Source organism: Thalassophryne amazonica, unplaced genomic scaffold, assembly GCF_902500255.1.
Source record: "Thalassophryne amazonica unplaced genomic scaffold, fThaAma1.1, whole genome shotgun sequence".
NCBI classification, from domain to species: domain Eukaryota; kingdom Metazoa; phylum Chordata; class Actinopteri; order Batrachoidiformes; family Batrachoididae; genus Thalassophryne; species Thalassophryne amazonica.
Genome location: NW_022986236.1, coordinates 689,715 through 709,503, shown reverse-complemented (window position 1 = coordinate 709,503; position 19,789 = coordinate 689,715). Strand labels below are relative to the sequence as shown.

At 40.4% G+C, this 19,789-nt stretch overlaps 1 protein-coding gene and 1 long non-coding RNA gene across 2 annotated transcripts; both read left to right on the top strand.

Moving 5' to 3' along the window:
• The first annotated feature begins 1,925 nt into the window (after nucleotides 1–1,925).
• wu:fb74b10 lies at nucleotides 1,926–19,259 on the top strand. The gene is made up of 3 exons (XM_034165230.1): nucleotides 1,926–2,052; nucleotides 17,592–18,244; nucleotides 18,383–19,259. The coding sequence occupies exons 2-3, from the start codon at nucleotides 17,621–17,623 to the stop codon at nucleotides 18,779–18,781; spliced, it is 1,023 nt and encodes a 340-aa protein (XP_034021121.1). The 5' UTR covers nucleotides 1,926–2,052; nucleotides 17,592–17,620; the 3' UTR covers nucleotides 18,782–19,259.
• Nucleotides 2,885–12,279, top strand: LOC117505675. Its single transcript, XR_004559215.1, has 2 exons — nucleotides 2,885–2,924; nucleotides 12,177–12,279. It is a non-coding gene; the product is annotated as an uncharacterized LOC117505675 (long non-coding RNA).
• Nucleotides 19,260–19,789: the final 530 nt, after the last annotated feature.

The window sequence follows — 19,789 nt, the reverse complement described above, 5'->3', positions numbered from 1 at the left end:
ATTGCGGCACGTTAAAGTCCATTAACTCCTGGAAATAATGTATTCTGACTTTATTCAATGTGTCAAATCCATCTGTGTGTCCAGGCAGTCTGTTAAAACAGTGTCAAGGAGCCAAGCTTCCCTTGCGCGCAAGGTTTTAATCCCCCCCAACTTACACAGCCATTCCTGTGTACTAGATTCACAGCACAATGTAATTCTATGCAAGCCCGATGTGAAAGGGGCTTTAAGTCTCTGAACTGTTCCTACGTGTCCATATCTACTCTCTGACCAGAGTTGTGTAGTGGATAAAGTAGATTAGCAAATTAACAATTTTCTACATATCACATTCCTAACACTGTTGAGGAAAAATGGGGGGGGGGGGGGGGGGGGGGGTGTATATGTATAATGTGTTGCATAATGTGTTTTCAAAAGACGTAAAGACAAGACCAGAGGTGGTATCTGTAGGCGACAGGTCAAAAAATTTTAGAAGTAGATTGAAGTATATTTATGTAGTACAGGTGAAGTAAAGTGGTTGTGCATTACTTTACAGGTATGTTTCCTTTCTGTTACTTTATATTGAAAAGATACATTTGTAAATTCTTGTGAAAATACTAGTAGAGGAGTGATTTTGAAGAAGGGAAAAATGTTTTGTTTTTTTTTTTTTGTTTTTTTTTCCTCACCAAACTGGGTGCTGCATTCACTGTAATTTATTGTCTGGAATGGCCCCAGATTGCATCTCAGAGCTCCTACAATTCACAAACTTTCTGGGGCATGCCCTCTTGTAATATTAAGTTTGTGTTCCCCCCCACCACCACTTTCATCCCTGGAGATGGTGAATATAAACTAAGGTTGCAACCGATCCGGTATCGGGATCGGCTTCCAATACCGATGTAATTCATGTATTGGAAAATACCAATCCAACCCGCGACATTTTCCGATACCAGAGAAGAGTCACTGTGAATCCTCTCAACTGCTGTTGTTTGCTCTCTGCTTGTTTGCTGTCAAGCGGGAGGAGGGGAGGGGGAGGTTTTCTGAAACCGAGCTGTTTGAGAGAGCTCTCTTCCGCAGTGTTCTAGCTGTGGGTAGCGGTAAATTTCTATCCAGCTCTCAGGTTCAAATTTTCTGTTCATTGAGTACGGATTTTCTGAAAAATTAACTGAATTGTTGCTGAAAATATGTGCTGAAAAGTTAGCCGTTTCACTGTCCCAAGGGTGTAAAACACTATGAAACGTCAACTTAGTGTGCAGCCGAGGAGGAGCTGAACAGAGATTCTGTCCACTGAAAGGAAAAAAGTCTCCATTAACCCTCTGGGGCCGTGCAAGTTTTATTAAATGATACGCCGTTTTTTTTAATTGTATTCATTTTTAAAACTGGGTGATCTGACATGGAATAACCCCATGTTTCATGGGTTTTGACATTATGTTTGTGTGAAATGTAAAACAAATCCCCCTGATGTACATTTCCAGCTTCAGTTCCATCAGTGCAATATCTTACTGTCATGAGGTCAAACTCACCACTCTGATACTTTATTTTAATGAGTGTTCTAATATTTATTGTTAATTTGTTTCTTTGCAGACATGCAGCCGTTGTTTGTGATTAAAGAAGAAACTCTCCCTGAACACCAGGAATGGAATCTGAGTGTTGACCAGGAGGACATTAAAGAAGAAGAGAAGCTGTGGATAAGTCAGCAGGGAGAACCGCTTCAGCAGCTGGAGGAGGCAGATCTCACCAAGTTTGGTTTCACTGTCGTCCCTGTGAAGAGTGAAAATGATGATGAAAATCCAGAGTCATCACAGCTTCATCAAAGCCGATGTGATGAGAGCACAGAGGCTGAGCCTGTAGCCAGCAGCTCATCTGTACACAGAACACTGACAGCAGAAGCTGATGGAGAGGACGATGGAGGACCACAACCAGCCAGCAACTCAGGTCCAGACAGTCAGTTACAGCCAGATACCAGTGGCAGGAATTCAGACAGTTCTGGAACTGAGACTGATGACAGTGATGACTGGAAACAGACCAGAGAACTTCAGTCAAGTTTTAATTCTCAAAAAAATACCAGTATTGTTCATTCAGGTAACACTGATGAGAAACTGTTTAAAGGCTCTAAATATGCAAAAGCATCTGGTCACATGAACAACTCAGAGCAACAAAAGGAGAGGCAGACAAGAAGAAAACTATTTAGCTATTCTGATCAGAGTAAAATACAAAAACAGAAGGGCAGTCTGAACAAACACATTAGAATTCATACGGTCCCACTGTGAAGCGGTTTGCCAGGAGGATGTTTCAAAGAAAACAAACCCCAGCTAAAAACTCCACAAAGCGCCTAGGCACCAGGGCGTGTGAAGAAAGTAATGGTGCAACTTCTCCCAGTACTGGAGGGAGACATCTCTCCTGTGGCAGCATTCAGCTGGGTCATCCACCAGATCAGCATAGTTCTGATCCTAGATAAATGGTAAATGGTCTGCATTTATATAGCGCCTTTCCATCTGCATCAGACACTAAAAGCGCTTTACACATCAATGCCTCACATTCACCCCGATGTGAGGGTGCTGCCACGCAAGGCGCCCACTACACACTGGGAGCAACTAGGGGATTAAGGACCTTGCCCAAGGGTCCTTAGTGATTTTTTTTTTTTTTTTTCCCCCCCGGTCAGGCTGGGATTTGAACCAAGGATCCTCTGGTCTCAAGCCCAGTGCTTTAACCACTAGACCATCACCTCCCCTACAAGACCATCACCTCCCCTGGATCCCAGCATCAAAAGGCCAAAAGAAACCAATGAAACTACATCATTGTAAATTGGTCCATTGGGGAGAAGAAAAAGATCTTTCATTGCTTCACTTATTCAAACATGAGAAGTGGGGCATGAGATCAGAGGCAGTATTTGAGGAGAGGATAGGTCGGCATGTTGAAGAGAGCCCTCGGATACAATGTCAGTAATATTAAGGGTGCAAATTTAGACCCCATGTCTGGGACCCAGAAGGAAAAACAAAAGGCAAAAAGCATTTGTCTGTTTTGTGTGTGGTCAAAGATTTGGACAAATGACCAACTTGAGCAGACACCAGGTAATTTATGCAGGACAAAAACAGGTAGACACACTGAAGGGGGTGCAATAAAACTTGATATTGTCATCTGGAACAAGCAAGAAAAAACAGCCAAAATTATTGATGGAACAGCCCCCAATGACTATGGTCTGAATAGCGCTGAAAGGGAGAAAATCATGAAATACCAAGACCTTAAAAATGACATACAAACAACATGGTCATTGTAAGAAATAGATACCATACCAGTTGTGGTGGGAGCAACAGGGCTTATCAAGAAGAACCTGAAGAAATACCTTGAGGCAATCCGTGGTCACCCAAGTGTTCACAAGATGCAGTTATCCGCAATTAAGGGAACGATCACCATCTTGAAGAGAGCCCTTGGATACAATGCCAGTAGTAGTCCAGTGTCAGAGGGTTAAAAATGGACTTGAGTGGTAACCGGCTGAAATAGGTTGATTCTGATAACAGAATTTCCTCACCTTTTCAGTAATGATATTTTTGTTGTTCTATCTGGAGGCTGTCTTGGTGAAAAATCATTACCTTGTCTACCAAAATGCCAAAATAAAACAAATTTGCTAAATATAGTAATTTCAGTATCTCTGTGCCTATTTATCCAATAGGCATGATTTTTGTATCGAAATATGTTACCAAGTATGGGTGTCACAATGGAATATGTGGGTTGAGGTCAGAGGGCAACTTCATTTGTATATGGACCGTTTTGTCACAAAATTGACCTTTCGGGTCAAGAAGGTGAGTGACATGTCTTGCGTTGCTTTGCCAGTCATGGATATTATCATAAAATACAAATGGCAGGTTATCATGGCAACCTTCCCCAAAAAATGAGAACAAAATTGTGATGTGGATGCCACTGAATTACAAAAAATTACCATGGAAACATGGACATTGACTTCTCCTCTCATGTACACCTGATTGCAAATTTGAGGCACTTAGGGAAAGTGATGGTCTAGTGGTTAAGGCTTGGGCTTGAGACCAGAAGATCCTCGGTTCAAATCACAGCATGACTGGAAAATCACTATGGGCCCTTGGGCAAGGTCTTTAATCCCCTATTGCTCCCGGTGTGTATTGAGAGTACCTTATATGGCAGCAGCCTCACATCGGGGTGAATGTAGGTTACATCGGGGTGTTGGTAAGGTTAGACCTTACCTGTGTGAAGTGCCTTGAGGCAACTCTGTTGTGATTTGGCGCAATATAAAGGAAATAAATTGAAATTGAATGTGAGGCATTATTTGTAAAGTGCTTTGAACGTCTGATGCAGATGGAAAAGTGCTATATAAATGCAGTTCATTTACCATTTGAGGCTCATCTTGTATCCACCACAGAGATCAGTTAACATCTGCTTTGATTAGAAGTATGTCAGAGAACCAGTACTTCACAAGGTACTTCAAATTGTATCAAGCCTACTGAAGTAACCACACTCTTCATTGTGAAACAGCCCTCTTCTGGATTTCATATCTTGACATGATTTTGTTGATGTTTGATTTCATCAAGGCTTCCAGATTAGGAGATTGGCCACTTCACATAGAATGCTTGAAGATGATCATTTGGTTTCATGCATATGATCACCAACAGTACACCAGATATGCATCCATTTACTTGGCAGACATGATTTGGCTTCTGGAAACACACCCTGCCGTCTATACATACATGATGGATGATCAATTTTCGGTCCAACACTCATGTCAGAACTTCTCTCGTGTTCCCTGTGACCAGACTCTGGAGATGACGCTCAGCAAAGATTCAAAGACACGTGGTGAAATGACTGGTTTCTCAACCAATGAAAAGGTCAGACAGACATGGGCCCTAACAGCTGCAGATATATCTGCCATGGCCAGATTTGTGGAACATGCAGCTGATATTGAGGAAGCTAATGAGTGTCAGAAGCACAAAGAGGCTGGACTGACCAGGATCAGGCATGCTGAAGAGATGGTGAGGAGAGCAATGGCTGTAATTAAGGAGATGAGAAATCCGTTTTCAGGAACTCATGAGCTGGTGCATCACTCATCTAGAGTGATCGCAACAAACACAGTGAGAGATGACATCCTCAATGCTTATGAAACTGGACAAGAAAGGATTAAGGAATTCTTCAGGGAATGACTCATAGACAAGACACAGAAAATAGATGCACCACTGAAGAAATTGTCATTGAAAACTTTCCTGTTAGAAGGCTTTCCTGTTAGCTTTGCAAGTTGTCTTCTTGCCCTTTCCCACAAATCCTTCAACCTGGTCATAAACCTGTGAAGGCATGATAGCCAATGAGACCTTGGCAGACTGGCCTACCTACTTTCTCTGCCACTTCTTTCACATTGGTGTATCTCAGTTTGGAGGATTGCCTAGTTTGTAGAAGAAACAAGGCATTTATTTCTTCAGCATGAGCGAGGCACAACACAAACATGTCTGTATCTCTGGATCTCACAGTGACAGCAGATGAGGTGTTGGCATGTCTAGCATGCAGCGGGAGCTTCGTGTCTGCTTCTTCCTGGGAAGAACAGTTCTGGGATGACCTCAGAAGCAATGACTCCACTTTCCACAGATATCTTTGTACAGGTGCTCTCATGGCTTAGGCAGATCTCCCTCTTGGCATGTCTTCCCTCGAATTCTGGACTTGCCCAGTGAAAGGACAAGAAATTAAAAATTTCTCCCTTGTTCCTTCCATCAGTTATGATGCTTGACCATTGGCTCTTCCGTAACTTCTGTGACTGATGACTTATGCTTACCCTTAATGATCCATTCTGTGCCCTGCTTGACCTGATGTCACTCTTGATTGACTTTCTGGGGTAAGTATCACAAACAAAATCAATACGGCAGTTGGAAGGAGTGCCAGCTGTTATGATATTGAAGATCATATGACTCAGATCTCCATAGGTGTCTGGAATTGTAGTGATTGAATGCAGAAGGGCAGATCCATCCTGTAACTGGGCAGCACCATACGGAACATCGTGTGCTGGATCAACGTCTTGCTGAAGCAATGGGTACAGCTGACACTTGTCAGTGTGAATAAGGCTTGCGTCACTTCGTGCAAGAGCTCTTGGTAAGGCACCAAGTTCGTATCTCGATCTCTTAAAGTTCAAGTTTGCGGTTCATGACGATAACTAGCAGACGAGACAGAATAGACAGATCCGATGTTAAAAGCAGTTTCTCTTTGCCGATCTTGACCTGGACACTCTTGTTCATACAGTAGTGTTCAGAATAATAGTAGTGTTATGTGACTAAAAAGATTAATCCAGGTTTTGACTATATTTCTTATTGTTACATGGGAAACAAGGTACCAGTAAATTCTCACAAATCCAACAAGACCAAGCATTCATGATATGCACACTCTTAAGGCTATGAAATTGGGCTATTAGTAAAAAAAAAGTAGAAAAGGGGGTGTTCACAATAATAGTAGCATCTGCTGTTGATGCTACAAACTCAAAACTATTATGTTCAAACTGCTTTTTTAGCAATCCTGTGAATCACTAAACTAGTACTTAGTTGTATAACCACAGTTTTTCATGATTTCTTCACATTTGCGAGCCATTAATTTTGTTGGTTTGGAACCAGGATTTTGAATGAATGAATGAAAACTGTTTATTTCGAACATTTGATACAACAACAATTACAAGATAGATCAGTAAAGACAACAACAAAAAAGTTCCTACTGTGTACCCAACATGTCCGAAAAGGGGTAGGGTGAAGCATCAGCTTATTTATCTCTACCCCTTCTTCCCCACAACCAGTAATACCCTTTGCCACATATACACATAGATTCCTACACACCTAAACCTATATATATATATATATATATATATATATATATACACCTACACATGCCTACTTACATACAAAATACTATATATTTACAAGCCGAAGCAAAAAACAAAAACACACTAACCCTCATTACCCTTCCTCCTCCCTATACCTAGAAAAAAACATATTTTTGTACCGCTGTTTGAACTGGTTCATGCTTGGACATTGCTTGAGCCCCACTCCCAATCTGTTCCACATCCTCACCCCACAGACAGAAATACAGAAACCTTTTAATGTTGTTCGTGCCCACTGATGCTTTAAATTAAATTTCCCCCTCAGACTGCAATCCCCTGATCTGTTAAAAAAACATATTTTAATATTTGCTGGAAGTAAATTGTTTATTGCTTTATACACGATTTGTACTGTTTGAAAATGAAACCAAGTCTGTGAATTTTAAGAATTTGGATTGTAAAAATAGTGGATTTGTATGATCTCTATAGCCAGTATTATGAATAATTCTTATAGCTCTTTTCTGCATTACTGATAGTGATTGTGTTGTACCTTTATAAGTATTACCCCATACCTCTGCACAGTACTGTAAATATGGTAAAACCAGTGAGCAGTAAAGAATGCGGAGTGAGGTGTGGTCCAGAATATGTTTCGCTTTGTTTAGAACTGAAATGCTTCTTGACAGTTTACTTTGTATATGTTTTATATGAGTCTTCCAGTTTATCTTATCATCTATATCACCCCAGAAACTTATTTTCATGTACCCTTTCAATATCTACCCCCTCGACTTGTAACTGAACCTGTATATCTGTATTACAATAGCCAAATAACATGTATTTTGTTTTACTTAAGTTTAATGATAATTTGTTTCTGTCAAACCATATTTTCAATTTTCCCATTTCTATACTGATCCTCCTCAGTAACTCCTGCAAATCCCCCCCTGAACAAAAAATGCTTGTCATCTGCAAATACTAATTTTAATATTTTGGAAACATTGACATTATCATTTATATAAATTAGAAACAGTTTTGGACCCAATACTGACCCCTGTGGGACGCCACAAGCATTGTCCAAGCATGATGATGTATATTCCCCCAACTTCACAAATTGTTTTCTGTTACTTAAGTAGCTTCTCACCCAGTGCAACACCAACCCCCTAATCCCATACTGTTCAAGTTTACTGATTAATATGTCATGATTGATTGTATCAAAAGCCTTTTTAAGGTCTATAAATATTCCAAGTGAATGTAATTTGTGGTCTATGGCGTTTGTAATCTCCTCAACTGATTCTATTAATGCAAGTGATGTTGAACTATGTGCTCTGAATCCATATTGACTATCAGTAAGTAATTTATGTTTATTTATGAATTTGTCTAATCTATTATTGAATAACTTTTCTAATAATTTGGAAAATTGTGGAAGCAAAGAAACAGGTCTATAATTTGTGAAGTGGTGTCTATCCCCAGTCTTATACAGCGGCACAACCTTAGCTATTTTCATTTGATTCGGAAATTTACCGGTTTGAAATGATAAGTTACAGATGTATGTTAATGGTTCTACAATCCATTCAATGACCTGTTTTACCACCACCATATCAATTTCATTTAAATCGGTAGATGTTTTATATTTACAATTATTCACAATGTCTACAATTTCTTTTCCATCCACTGCTGTGAGGAACATTGAACAGGGATTTCTTTCTATGAGATTATTATCCCAATCCTCAGGTTGGGAATTGGGAATTTTTTCTGCCAAGCTTGGTCCAATATTTACAAAAAAATTATTAAAACCGTTGACTACCTCATCCTTATTTTCCTTCTTGACATTATTATCAATGAAATACTGAGGGTAACTGTTTTTTATTACCATTTTTGATAATGCTATTTAATATATCCCATATTCCTTTAATATTGTTTTTGTTATTATATATGTTACTATAATATTCCTTCCTACATACCCGTATAATATTAGTTAATCTATTTTTGTATTTCTTATATCTATTTTCTGCCTCTTTAGTCTTTAGTTTTATGAATTCTCTATACAGTGTATTTTTCTTATTACATGCATTTCGTAACCCTTTCGTCATCCATGGTCGAGCTTGGATTTTTGTTTTCTGTAGTCTTGTTTAATTGGACAATTTTTATCATATAATGATGTAAATATTTGTAAAAAAGTTTCATATGCACTATCAACATCACTTTCACTGTATACCTTTTCCCAGTTTTGCTCCTGTAAATCCTTTAGTGTGTTCATGTTTTCCTCTGTCCGCACTCGCCTGTATTTTATTTTCTCCTCTGGCTGATTCCGCCGATGGTTTCTATTATAAACGATGAAAACTGGTAGATGATCACTAATGTCATTGATTAATAATCCACTCACAGTGTTATTCTCAATATCATTGCTGAATATATTATCAATTAAGGTAGCACTATGGGATGTAATTCTGCTTGGCCTGGTGATTTTTGGATATAAACTCATACTGTACATTGTACTGATAAATTCATCTGTTATTTTATGCTTAATTGGATTGAGCAGATCAATATTTAAGTCACCACAAATGAACACAGTTTTTTGATTAGTTTTTGAGAACATTTTTCCCATACAGTCAGTGAATGTTTCAATACTAGATCCTGGTGCTCTATATATACAGCTGACTAATACATTTTTGCTTTTTTCGTCACATATTTCAATAGTTATACATTCTAATAAGTTATCAATCACAGTTGTCATATTGTCTACTATTTTATAATCCATGTTCTTATCCACATACACAGCCACTCCTCCTCCACTCTTATTCTTTCTGTTTACACAATTAAATTCATATCCATCCAGTTCAAAATCCATTCCTTTATCTTCATTGATCCATGTTTCTGATATAGCAATTATGTTAAATATTTTTTTAAATTGACTTAAATATTCTTTAATGTTGTTAAAGTTTGCATATAGACTTCTGCTGTTGAAATGGATTATTGATAATTTGTTATCCGTTTTAATGATCCGATTAAACTGTTCATCTGTATAATAGCAACAACTGTCATTGATATTTGAGAAGAAATTATTGTCCGTGTCTATATCGTGCTCCAAGTCCAGTACATTGTGGTCTGTGTATTTAAATGTTCTCAGTTCTACTTTTCCATGATCAGCAATCCTTTGAGTTATATCCTTCTTGTCTCCAGATGTAGATGATGTAGTAGATGAATAGGTTCCTCTGGTCTGTGTCATGGTGTTGTGATGTGTTTGTGTCCTCATACCTTATTGGTCGTATTTGTCCAGATCCTCGATGTTCCTGATTACCATAACCAATTGCTCATTTACTAGTGTGTTTGGGGTCATTGTCTTGTTGAAACACCCATTTCAAGGGCATGTCCTCTTCAGCATGAGGCAACATGACCTCTTCAAGTATTTTGACATATCCAAACTGATCCATGATACCTGGTATGTGATATATAGGCCCAACACCATAGTAGGAGAAACATGCCCATATCATGATGCTTGCACCACCATGCTTCACTGTCTTCACTGTGAACTGTGGCTTGAATTCAGAGTTTGGGGGTCGTCTCACAAACTGTCTGCGGCCCTTGGACCCAAAAAGAACAATTTTACTCTCATCAGTCCACAAAATATTCCTCCATTTCTCTTTAGGCCAGTTGATGTGTTCTTTGGCAAATTGTAACCTCTTCTGCACGTCTTTTATTTAACAGAGGGACTTTGCAGGGGGATTCTTGCAAATAAATTAACTTCACACAGGCGTCTTCTAACTGTCACAGCACTTACAGGTAACTCCAGACTGTCTTTGATCATCCTGGAGCTGATCAATGGGTGAGCCTTTGCCATTCTGGTTATTCTTCTATCCATTTTGATGGTTGTTTTCCGTTTTCTTCCACGCGTCTCTGTTTTTTTTTTTTTGTTTTTTTTTCCTTTCCATTTTAAAGCATTGGAGATCATTGTAGATGAACAGCCTATAATTTTTTGCACCTGCGTATAGGTTTTCCCCTCTCCAATCAACTTTTTAATCAAACTACGCTGTTCTTCTGAACAATGTCTTGCGAACGTCCCATTTTCCTCAGGCTTTCAAAGAGAAAAGCATGTTCAACAGGTGCTGGCTTCATCCTTAAATAGGGAACACCTGATTCACTCCTGTTTGTTCCACAAAATTGACAAACTCACTGACTGAATGCCACACTAATATTTATTGTGAACACCCCTTTTTCTACTTTTTTTTTTTTACTAATAGCCCAATTTCTTAGCCTTAAGAGTGTGCATATGATGAATGCTTGGTCTTGTTGGATTTGTGAGAATCTACTGAATCTACTGGTACCTTGTTTCCCATGTAACAATAAGAAATATACTCAAAAACCTGGATTAATCTTTTTAGTCACATAGCACTACTATTATTCTGAGCACTACTGTAGATTCAAAAGTTTTCAATGACAATTTCTTCAGTGGTGCGTCTATTTTCTGTGTCTTGTCTATGAGCCATTCCCTGAAGAATTCCTTAATCCTTTCTTGTCCAGTTTCATAAGCATTGAGGATGTCATCTCTCACTGTGTTCGTTGCAATCACTCCAGATGAGAGATGCACCAGCTCATGAGTTCCTGAAAACGGATTTATCATGTCCTCAATTACAGCCATTGCTCTCCTCACCACCTCGTCATCATGCTTGATCCTGGTCGGTCCAGCCTCTTTGTGCTTCTGACACTCATTAGCTTCCATTAGTGCTTGTTTCAGAATGAAGAGTGTGGTTACTTCAGTAGGCTTGATACAATTCAAAGTACCTCGCAAAGTACTGGTCCTCTGACATACTTCTAATCGAAGCAGATGTTACCTGATCTCTGGTCGATACAAGATGAGCCTCAAATTTGCAATCAGGTGTACATGAGAGAAGTCAATTTCCCTGTTTCCATGTAATTTTTTGTAATTCGGTGGCATCCACATCACAATTTTCTATTTTTTTGTGGAAGGTTGCCATGATAAACTGCTCTTTGTATTTTATGATAATATCCGTGACTGGCAAAGTAACGCAAGAGATGTCACCGACCTTCTTGATCCGAAAGGTCAATTTTATAACAAAACGTTCCGTATGCAAATGAAGTTGACCTCTGACCTCAACCTACATAGTTCCATTGTGATGGCTACACTTGGTAACATATTTCAACACAAAAATCATGCCTATCGGATAAATGGGCACTGAGATATTGAAATTACTATATTTCACAAATTTGTTTTATTTCAGCATCTTGGTTGCCAAGGTAATGATTTTCACCAAGACAGCCTCCAGCTAGGACAACAAAAATATCATTACTGAAAAGGTGAGGAAATTCTGTATCAGAATCGACCTATTCCAGCCAGTTACCGCTCAGGTCCATTTTGGTCCTCTGACACCGGGCTATAGTGTTTAAGGTGCAACTTTAGACCCTGGGTCTGGGGCCCATTGCACTCCATTAAAAGGAAATCCAAGAGAAATGAACAAAGGCAAAAACAATTTTGCTGTTCTGAATGTCGTCGAAGGTTTAGACAAAAGAGCCACTTGAACACACACACACACACACACACACACACGTGGTAATTCATACATCTTGGAATGCTGCAGGGAGACGTCTCTCCTGTGCCAGCACTCTGTTGCATAACCCACCAGATGACCAAAATACTGATTCTGGACCCCAGCAAAGATCTTACACTGCTTCACTTCCTCAAGATATGAAAAGTGAGGCAGGGGAAAAAAGTATTTGAGGAAAGAATAAAAGAAGCGGCTATACCTGCAGAGAAGAAAAAAGATACCACAACTGCAAAACTACACTCGATTGCCTCTCAAATCCCAAAACATTTAACAGCAGAAAAAATAAGTATAAAGTAAGAAGCCCAAGAAAAAGCAATCAATGATCACCAGTCACTAGGGAAAGAGGTAGAGTATGAAATGAGTCATTGGATGAGGGAGGAAGAGTGGGTACTACTGTGGGCAGTAGAATATGCAAAAGTGAAATACACCAACCAGAAGGAAAGATGTAGAGAATGGCAGAAGATATTCCACCACCACTGCCCAAGTCAGGGCACCTTCACACATAACACAAAAGATGCAGAAACCAGAAGAAAATCCTCAAACCAAAAACAAAATGGGGAACCATGATACATTCCACCTGCTGTCGGGAAGAACGCACGGTCGGACAAATGTGCATGATACCGTGGTGCCGGTTTCATGCACGCTCATGTTTGCTTACATGAACACAGTGCGAGCACATGGATAGTTGCGCACACAGCAGCGAAGCAAAAAATTTATTTAAAAAAACCCACAATTTATAATTCTTAATTGCTGTTATAAAGAGCAGATTTAGCCTCCGCCTTGATGTACACCAGGAAGTAATGAAATGATGTGGATTACTGTTCTCCCTTTTATGTTTTTTTGCATGAATTACCTCATGCTCCCATCTCATGAAGAGCCTGGCTCTCGTGTCGTGGACACTTCAGCCAGCATGTCGTGTCCAGCGCACAGCGATCCACTGCAAATGTGATATGTGGGTGATTCTTAGACTATGGGCACTTATTATGTCCTTTGATCATATTGTATGAAAAACAGAAAAAAGGGGAAATTTCACACTTTTATAGTTATCTTTACAATGAAAGTGTTAAGAAATTTGTTCTAGTAGTCTGATGACTTTTTCACCTTTTTTCAGCATCATTATAGGCAAATATGGCCGTTTTGTGCTTGTCCCACATCCAGACTTTTATCTTCAATGATAAAAATGAATGGTAAAGAAATGTTTTTTCTAATGTTTTAAAATATCTCTGAATAAAATATCAGTAAAATAATCAAAACATAATTGGGGTATTCAGTGTCATACAACTGTTGTGATTTTTTAAAACAAAATGTAGTCCCACACTATTGCCGTAATTTCCACCACAACACTGTAATGTCCCTTTAAACAGTTTGTGGGTGATTCTTTAACTACGGGCACTATTGGCCTTGTAAATGTAATTTCCACCACACCATTGCCTTACAATGTAAAGCACCTTGGGGCAACTGTTTGTTGTGATTTGGCGCTATATACATGTGCTCTGATGTCACTGTTTATCTCCATAGAAACTACCCAAACAATCTTTCATACAAACTGTTTAGAGGGACATTAGTGTTGTGGTGGAAATTATGGCAATAGTGTGGGACAACTACATTTTGTTTAAAAAAATCACAACAGTTGTATGACATTGAATACCCCAATTATGTTTTGATTATTTTACTGATATTTTATTCAGAGATATTTTAAAACATTAGAAAAAACGTTTCTTTACCATTCATTTTTATCATTAAAGATCAAAAGTCTGGGTGTGGGACAAGCACAAAATGGCAATATTTGCATATAATGATGCTGAAAAAAGGTGAAAAAGTCATCATAGACTGCTAGAACAAATTTCTTAACACAGTTTCATTGTAAAGATAACTATAAAAGTGTGAAATTTCCCCTTTTTTCTGTTTTTCATACAATATGATCAAAGGACATAAGTGCCCGTAGTCTAAGAATCACCCTTGTATGAAAGATTGTTTGGGTAGTTTCTATGGCGATAAACAGTGACATCAGAGCACATGTATATAGCGCCAAATCACAACAAACAGTTGCCCCAAGGCGCTTTATATTGTAAGGCAGTGGTGTGGTGAAAATTACATTTACAAGGCCAATAGTGCCCGTAGTTAAAGAATCACCCATGTTTTAATTATTACAATGTGGGGAAATCCCACAGTGACATGCGCCTTGTGGGTAGCGTCTTGTTGGGTAATTTCCACCATGGCACAATATTCACCAGTGGGGATGCGCTGATGCGCCGGCCAGCGGAAGTAATGTGTTTTAATTTATTCCCACGTGAGGACAGCGTGCCGTCGTCCGCGCCTCACAGTAGTTATGTGATGTCATATCCCACATCTGTTTGTAATGTCACACGTTGGGTGCACTGAGCCATCATTTCCAGCTGTCAGTCAGTCAGTCACTGGCTGGCGATCAGCTGAGAGGTGCTTCGCCGTGCTGTGTGCGCTCAGACGTGGCTGGCCGTGTCCATGTGATGATGTCTGTACATATCAGCATTTTATGCAAATATGACCCCCCTCAATGCCACATGGGTTGGGGGGGGTGCTACACGTGTGATACACATGCGGGCCACGTGTTGAAAGGAGAGTCGACACTATTACGCCACACGTGTGTTGCTTGGCTGCGCCACAGTCATAGGGCACTTCGACTATTTTCATGGACAGCTTGAATGTGATCACCTGATGTCTACTCTTGTACCAGGAGTGCGAATAGCCCTGCCTTTTCTAAGTGTCCAGGGAGCGGTGTTAGATGTTCGTGTGTGACACCTGGAATTTGGCTGACACCTGCCGAGAGAAGGGTCGAATGAACACTCGCGGGGCACTCGCTGTCTTTTGGCCGCTAATGTGCACAAATGGTTGTAGTGACAGGTGTACAAGGCGTTTGAGGCGGCTCCGATTTTTCACAAATGGCATGCAATTCCTCCTTTGTGCGATCGTCTGCTTCAATTGTGTTATGTGTGAAGGGGCCCTATAAAAGACATACAGTAGTGTTCAGCATAATAGTAGTGCTATGTGACTAAAAAGATTAATCCAGGTTATGAGTATGTTTCTTATTGTTACGTGGGAAACAAGGTACCAGTAGATTCTCATAAATCCAACAAGACCAAGCATTCATGACATGCACACTCTTAAGGCTATGAAATTGGGCTATTAGTATAAAAAAAAAAAAAAAAAAAAAGTAGAAAAGGGGGTGTGAATCAAGACATTGTTCAGAAGAACAGCGTAGTTTGATTAAAAAGTTGATTGGAGAGGGGAAAACCTATACGCAGGTGCAAAAAATTATAGGCTGTTCATCTGCAATGATCTCCAGTCCTTTAAAATGGACAAAAAAAAAACCCAGAGACACATAGAAGAAAACGGAAAACAACCATCAAAATGGATAAAAGAATAACCAGAATGGCAAAAGCTCACCCGTTGATCAGCTCCAGGATGATCAAAGACAGTCTGGAGTTACCTGTAAGTGCTGTGACAGTTAGAAGACGCCTGTGTGAAGTTAATTTATTTGCAAGAATCCCCCTGCAAAGTCCCTCTGTTAAATAAAAGACGTGCAGAAGAGGTTACAATTTGCCAAAGAACACATCAACTGGCCTAAAGAGAAATGGAGGAATATTTTGTGGACTGATGAGAGTAAAATTGTTCTTTTTGGGTCCAAGGGCCGCAGACAGTTTGTGAGACGACCCCCAAACTCTGAATTCAAGCCACAGTTCACAGTGAAGACAGTGAAGCATGGTGGTGCAAGCATCATGATGTTGGGCATGTTTCTCCTACTATGGTGTTGTGCCTATATATCGCATACCAGGTATCATGGATCAGTTTGGATATGTCAAAATACTTGAAGAGGTCATGTTGCCTTATGCTGAAGTGGACATGCCCTTGAAATGGGTGTTTCAACAAGACAATGACCCCAAGCACACTAGTAAACGAGCAAAATCTTGGTTCCAAACCAACAAAATTAATGCCTCGATGTGAAGAAATCATGAAAAACTGTGGTTATACAACTAAATACTAGTTTAGTGATTCACAGGATTGCTAAAAAAAAAAAGCAGTTTGAACATAATAGTTTTGAGTTTGTAGCGTCAACAGCAGATGCTACTATTATTGTGAACACCCCCTTTTCTACTTTTTTTTTTTTTACTAATAGCCCAATTTCATAGCCTTAAGAGTGTGCATATCATGAATGCTTGGTCTTGTTGGATTTGTGAGAATCTACTGGTACCTTGTTTCCCATGTAACAGTAAGAAATATACTCAAAACCTGGATTAATCTTTTTAGTCATGTAGCACTACTATTAATCTGAACACTACTGTACCAAGAGGGAGACTCACCACCCGAAGACACAATTTTGTCACACAAAAATACTTCACGGATGAGGAAATACAGTGAGGTAAATAAGTATTTGATCCACTGTCGATTTTGCAAGTTTTCACACATAAAGAATGGAGCGGTATCAGCAAACATATTTGGCAAAGAATACCAGAAGCAGTCTGCCTCTCACATGGAAGGAGAAGTAGGAGTTATTCACCACCCCAACCACAAAACGATACCCAGATGTACTCATACCCAAAGCAGTGGGAACTAGAAGAAGAATTGGCCAACAAGTTGAGGAAACAACAATAATGAGACATGCAGAAGCATTCTAAACTGATCAAAATGAAGGAGGTTAAAATGTTCAAAAATATTCTACACGAAGTTACTACTATAGAGGCAGACTAAGCTGGAATGCCATCAGAATGAAAATTCACTGTATATTCCGGAATATTTGAAGTGCATTCAAAAATGGCTGACTGCAATCGGAGTGCATTCCAAACATTCAGACCCATTCTTGTGACTGACCTGAATGTTTTGCTCATGCTCAAAATATTTGAGGTGCATTTGAAATATTCTTACGGCATCCCAACAGCATTCAAAACATTCTGATCGCGTTAGAGGGAAAAATCAAAATGGTCATCTACTTCAAATCCAACCAGAATGTCACGAATGAGCCATAATGCACTTCAAGAGCATCTTGATTTCTGCCCAAATCTTTTCGTTATTAATATAATTAAGCTGGAATGTACTTCGAATGCCATCAGAACGTTTCAGTTGTCACTCGAATACATTCAGAACTTCCGTATTGGCCCTTGAGTGGGTCTGGATGTAATTGAGAGCAGCACTGAATAGCATAATGCACCTAGCTGGCGCTGGAACCTCAGTCCACATTGAGGAGTTGCCTGGTCAACATCAACATTTTGTCTTTGTTTTAAAAGGTTTCAAAGTTTCACCAGTTTTTGACATCATGCCACCAAGGAAGAAGGGAGCCATGGTCAAGAACTCTACCACTGGCCACGGCCATGGATGGGTCAGAGGTGCTGCAGCCCAAGGAGCCCCTGAAGAGCCAACTCCTGTTGAAGATGTCCCAGCACCTTCAGAGTCTGAAGCTGAGTCCACATCCCCTCCCCCTGGTTCCCCGATAGACATAATCACTGAGGTTCTTCAGCCAGCAGCACAGTTCTCTGTTGAGAGTGATAATGAGCTTCCTCCCAGTGAGGCTGCCACGTCCCAGAAGAAGCGCAAGAGGGAGCTGGTGACAGCTGACTTCACAGAGGAGCAGGAGCAGGAAATGGTTGACTGGCTCAAGGCCCCTGAGCAAGATTGCATCCTCAACAAAAAGCACCGCAACTACATCAACAAGGGCCTGAAAGAAACACTCTGGGAGCAGAAGGCCAGAGAGATGGGCAAAGCCAGTGACCAGCTGAAGAAGTGGTACATCAACATGAGAACCAGGTTTGGCAAGCTGAAGCAGGCTCCCTCAGGTTCTGGCAGCAATGATTTAACTGCAAGGGACTGCTGGATACTGCGCCGCTTCGAATTTCTCAGCCCCCACCTCGTCGTCCAGGTCAAAAAGAGGGTCACTGTCAGTGTAAGTATTTTATTTCATTGTTTTCTTGTTTTCATTTTGATTAAAATTTTTCATTTTATTACATGTTTTCATTTTGATGATGAAATTGCAACAATTGTCTACATGTGCTCACATTATTTATGATTGTTTCTTCTCCAGAAGAAGGCCAAGGTTCAACCCAGGGCAGCTTCGACTGCCACAGCAGGAGCTCCCCAGTCTGAGTCTGAGTCTGATGCCGCTGATCATCATCCCCCTACAGCCGCTCAGTCTGATACAGACACGTCCTTGGGGTGCAGGTCCATGGCTAGTGATGACATTGAGGCCACCATGAGCAACATTGCTGAACTGCAAAGACAGCTGCGAAACAAGCTCTCTAATACTGAGAAGTCACCCCTGCAACGCCAGAAAGACACCTTTGCTGACTACATGAAGGAGGTCACCTACACATTCCCTCCCCCCATGTGGCTGAGGTTCCAGAGTGAAGTCAGCAGCCTATTGCAGAGGTATCAGTTTGAACTTCACCAGGTGCCTCCCACGCAGACTCAGCAGCAGCAGTAGCAAGATGAGTTCCTCATACTCTCTTGCACCTATCCCTGAGCCCAGCAGCCAGCAGTGTTCTTCAGTGGGCTGGAAGCCTCATCAATCACAGTGGCCAGGACAGATCACTGACGACTTCTGTCTGGGGCTCCCAGGAGGCCAGTCGGGTGCAGCCACAGTTCCAGCAGCAGCTTCCGGTCAGACCACAAAGTGCTCCATCCACCTACTCTGCCAGCACCCCACTGCCACTGCCTTTAACAGCATCCGTTCAGAGACAGGTTATGGGGAACCTCACTGGCCTGAGTGAAACTAGCAGTAGTGCCAACAACAGCTTGACCCAGAACTCAACACCTCTCATCCAGTTGTGCCCTCCCACACCTACCCAGCAGACTAAACAGAACAGAGTTATGGAGGAAAGGAGTAGTTAACCCTCTGGATTCGACTGATGAGCCTCCGTGTCAAAAGTCACATGACCTAATTAAGCGTACGTAGCACACAATTCGCTCCACTCTAAGTCTCCATTTAAATGTGTGTTGAACGTGCGTCCTTCAACCCGTATGGCAGTTTTTTTAATTTTGTTAATAGGCCAAGTATAACTTTATGATTATATTATGATTAATAATTTACGCAATGCTTTTTCCTGGGTAATATGCTCATATTTGCTGCGTGTGTTTGCAGACACCCACAGCAAAAAGAAGTAATTTCCTCATCTTGCTGCAGGAGAGAGAGGGGTGGGAAGAAACACGACTCCGTTTATCATTGATGGAAAACTCATGAGCTAACCAATCAAAATCACCAAGCCCATGTAGGTTTGATGACAAACCAGACCCCGTGTGTGTGTGTGTGTGTGTGTGTGTGAATAGGACTTTTCTTCCACCTCCCTCTGTCTGCAATGACAAGTAAAAAAAAAAAAAAAAAAAAAGAATTTTCTTTACCATTGGTGTAAAATATATTGCCTGATAAACAATGATCCCTAATCCATGTAATTTGGTTGCTGAGGGAAGGAAAACTGTGGCTTTGTGCGGAGCG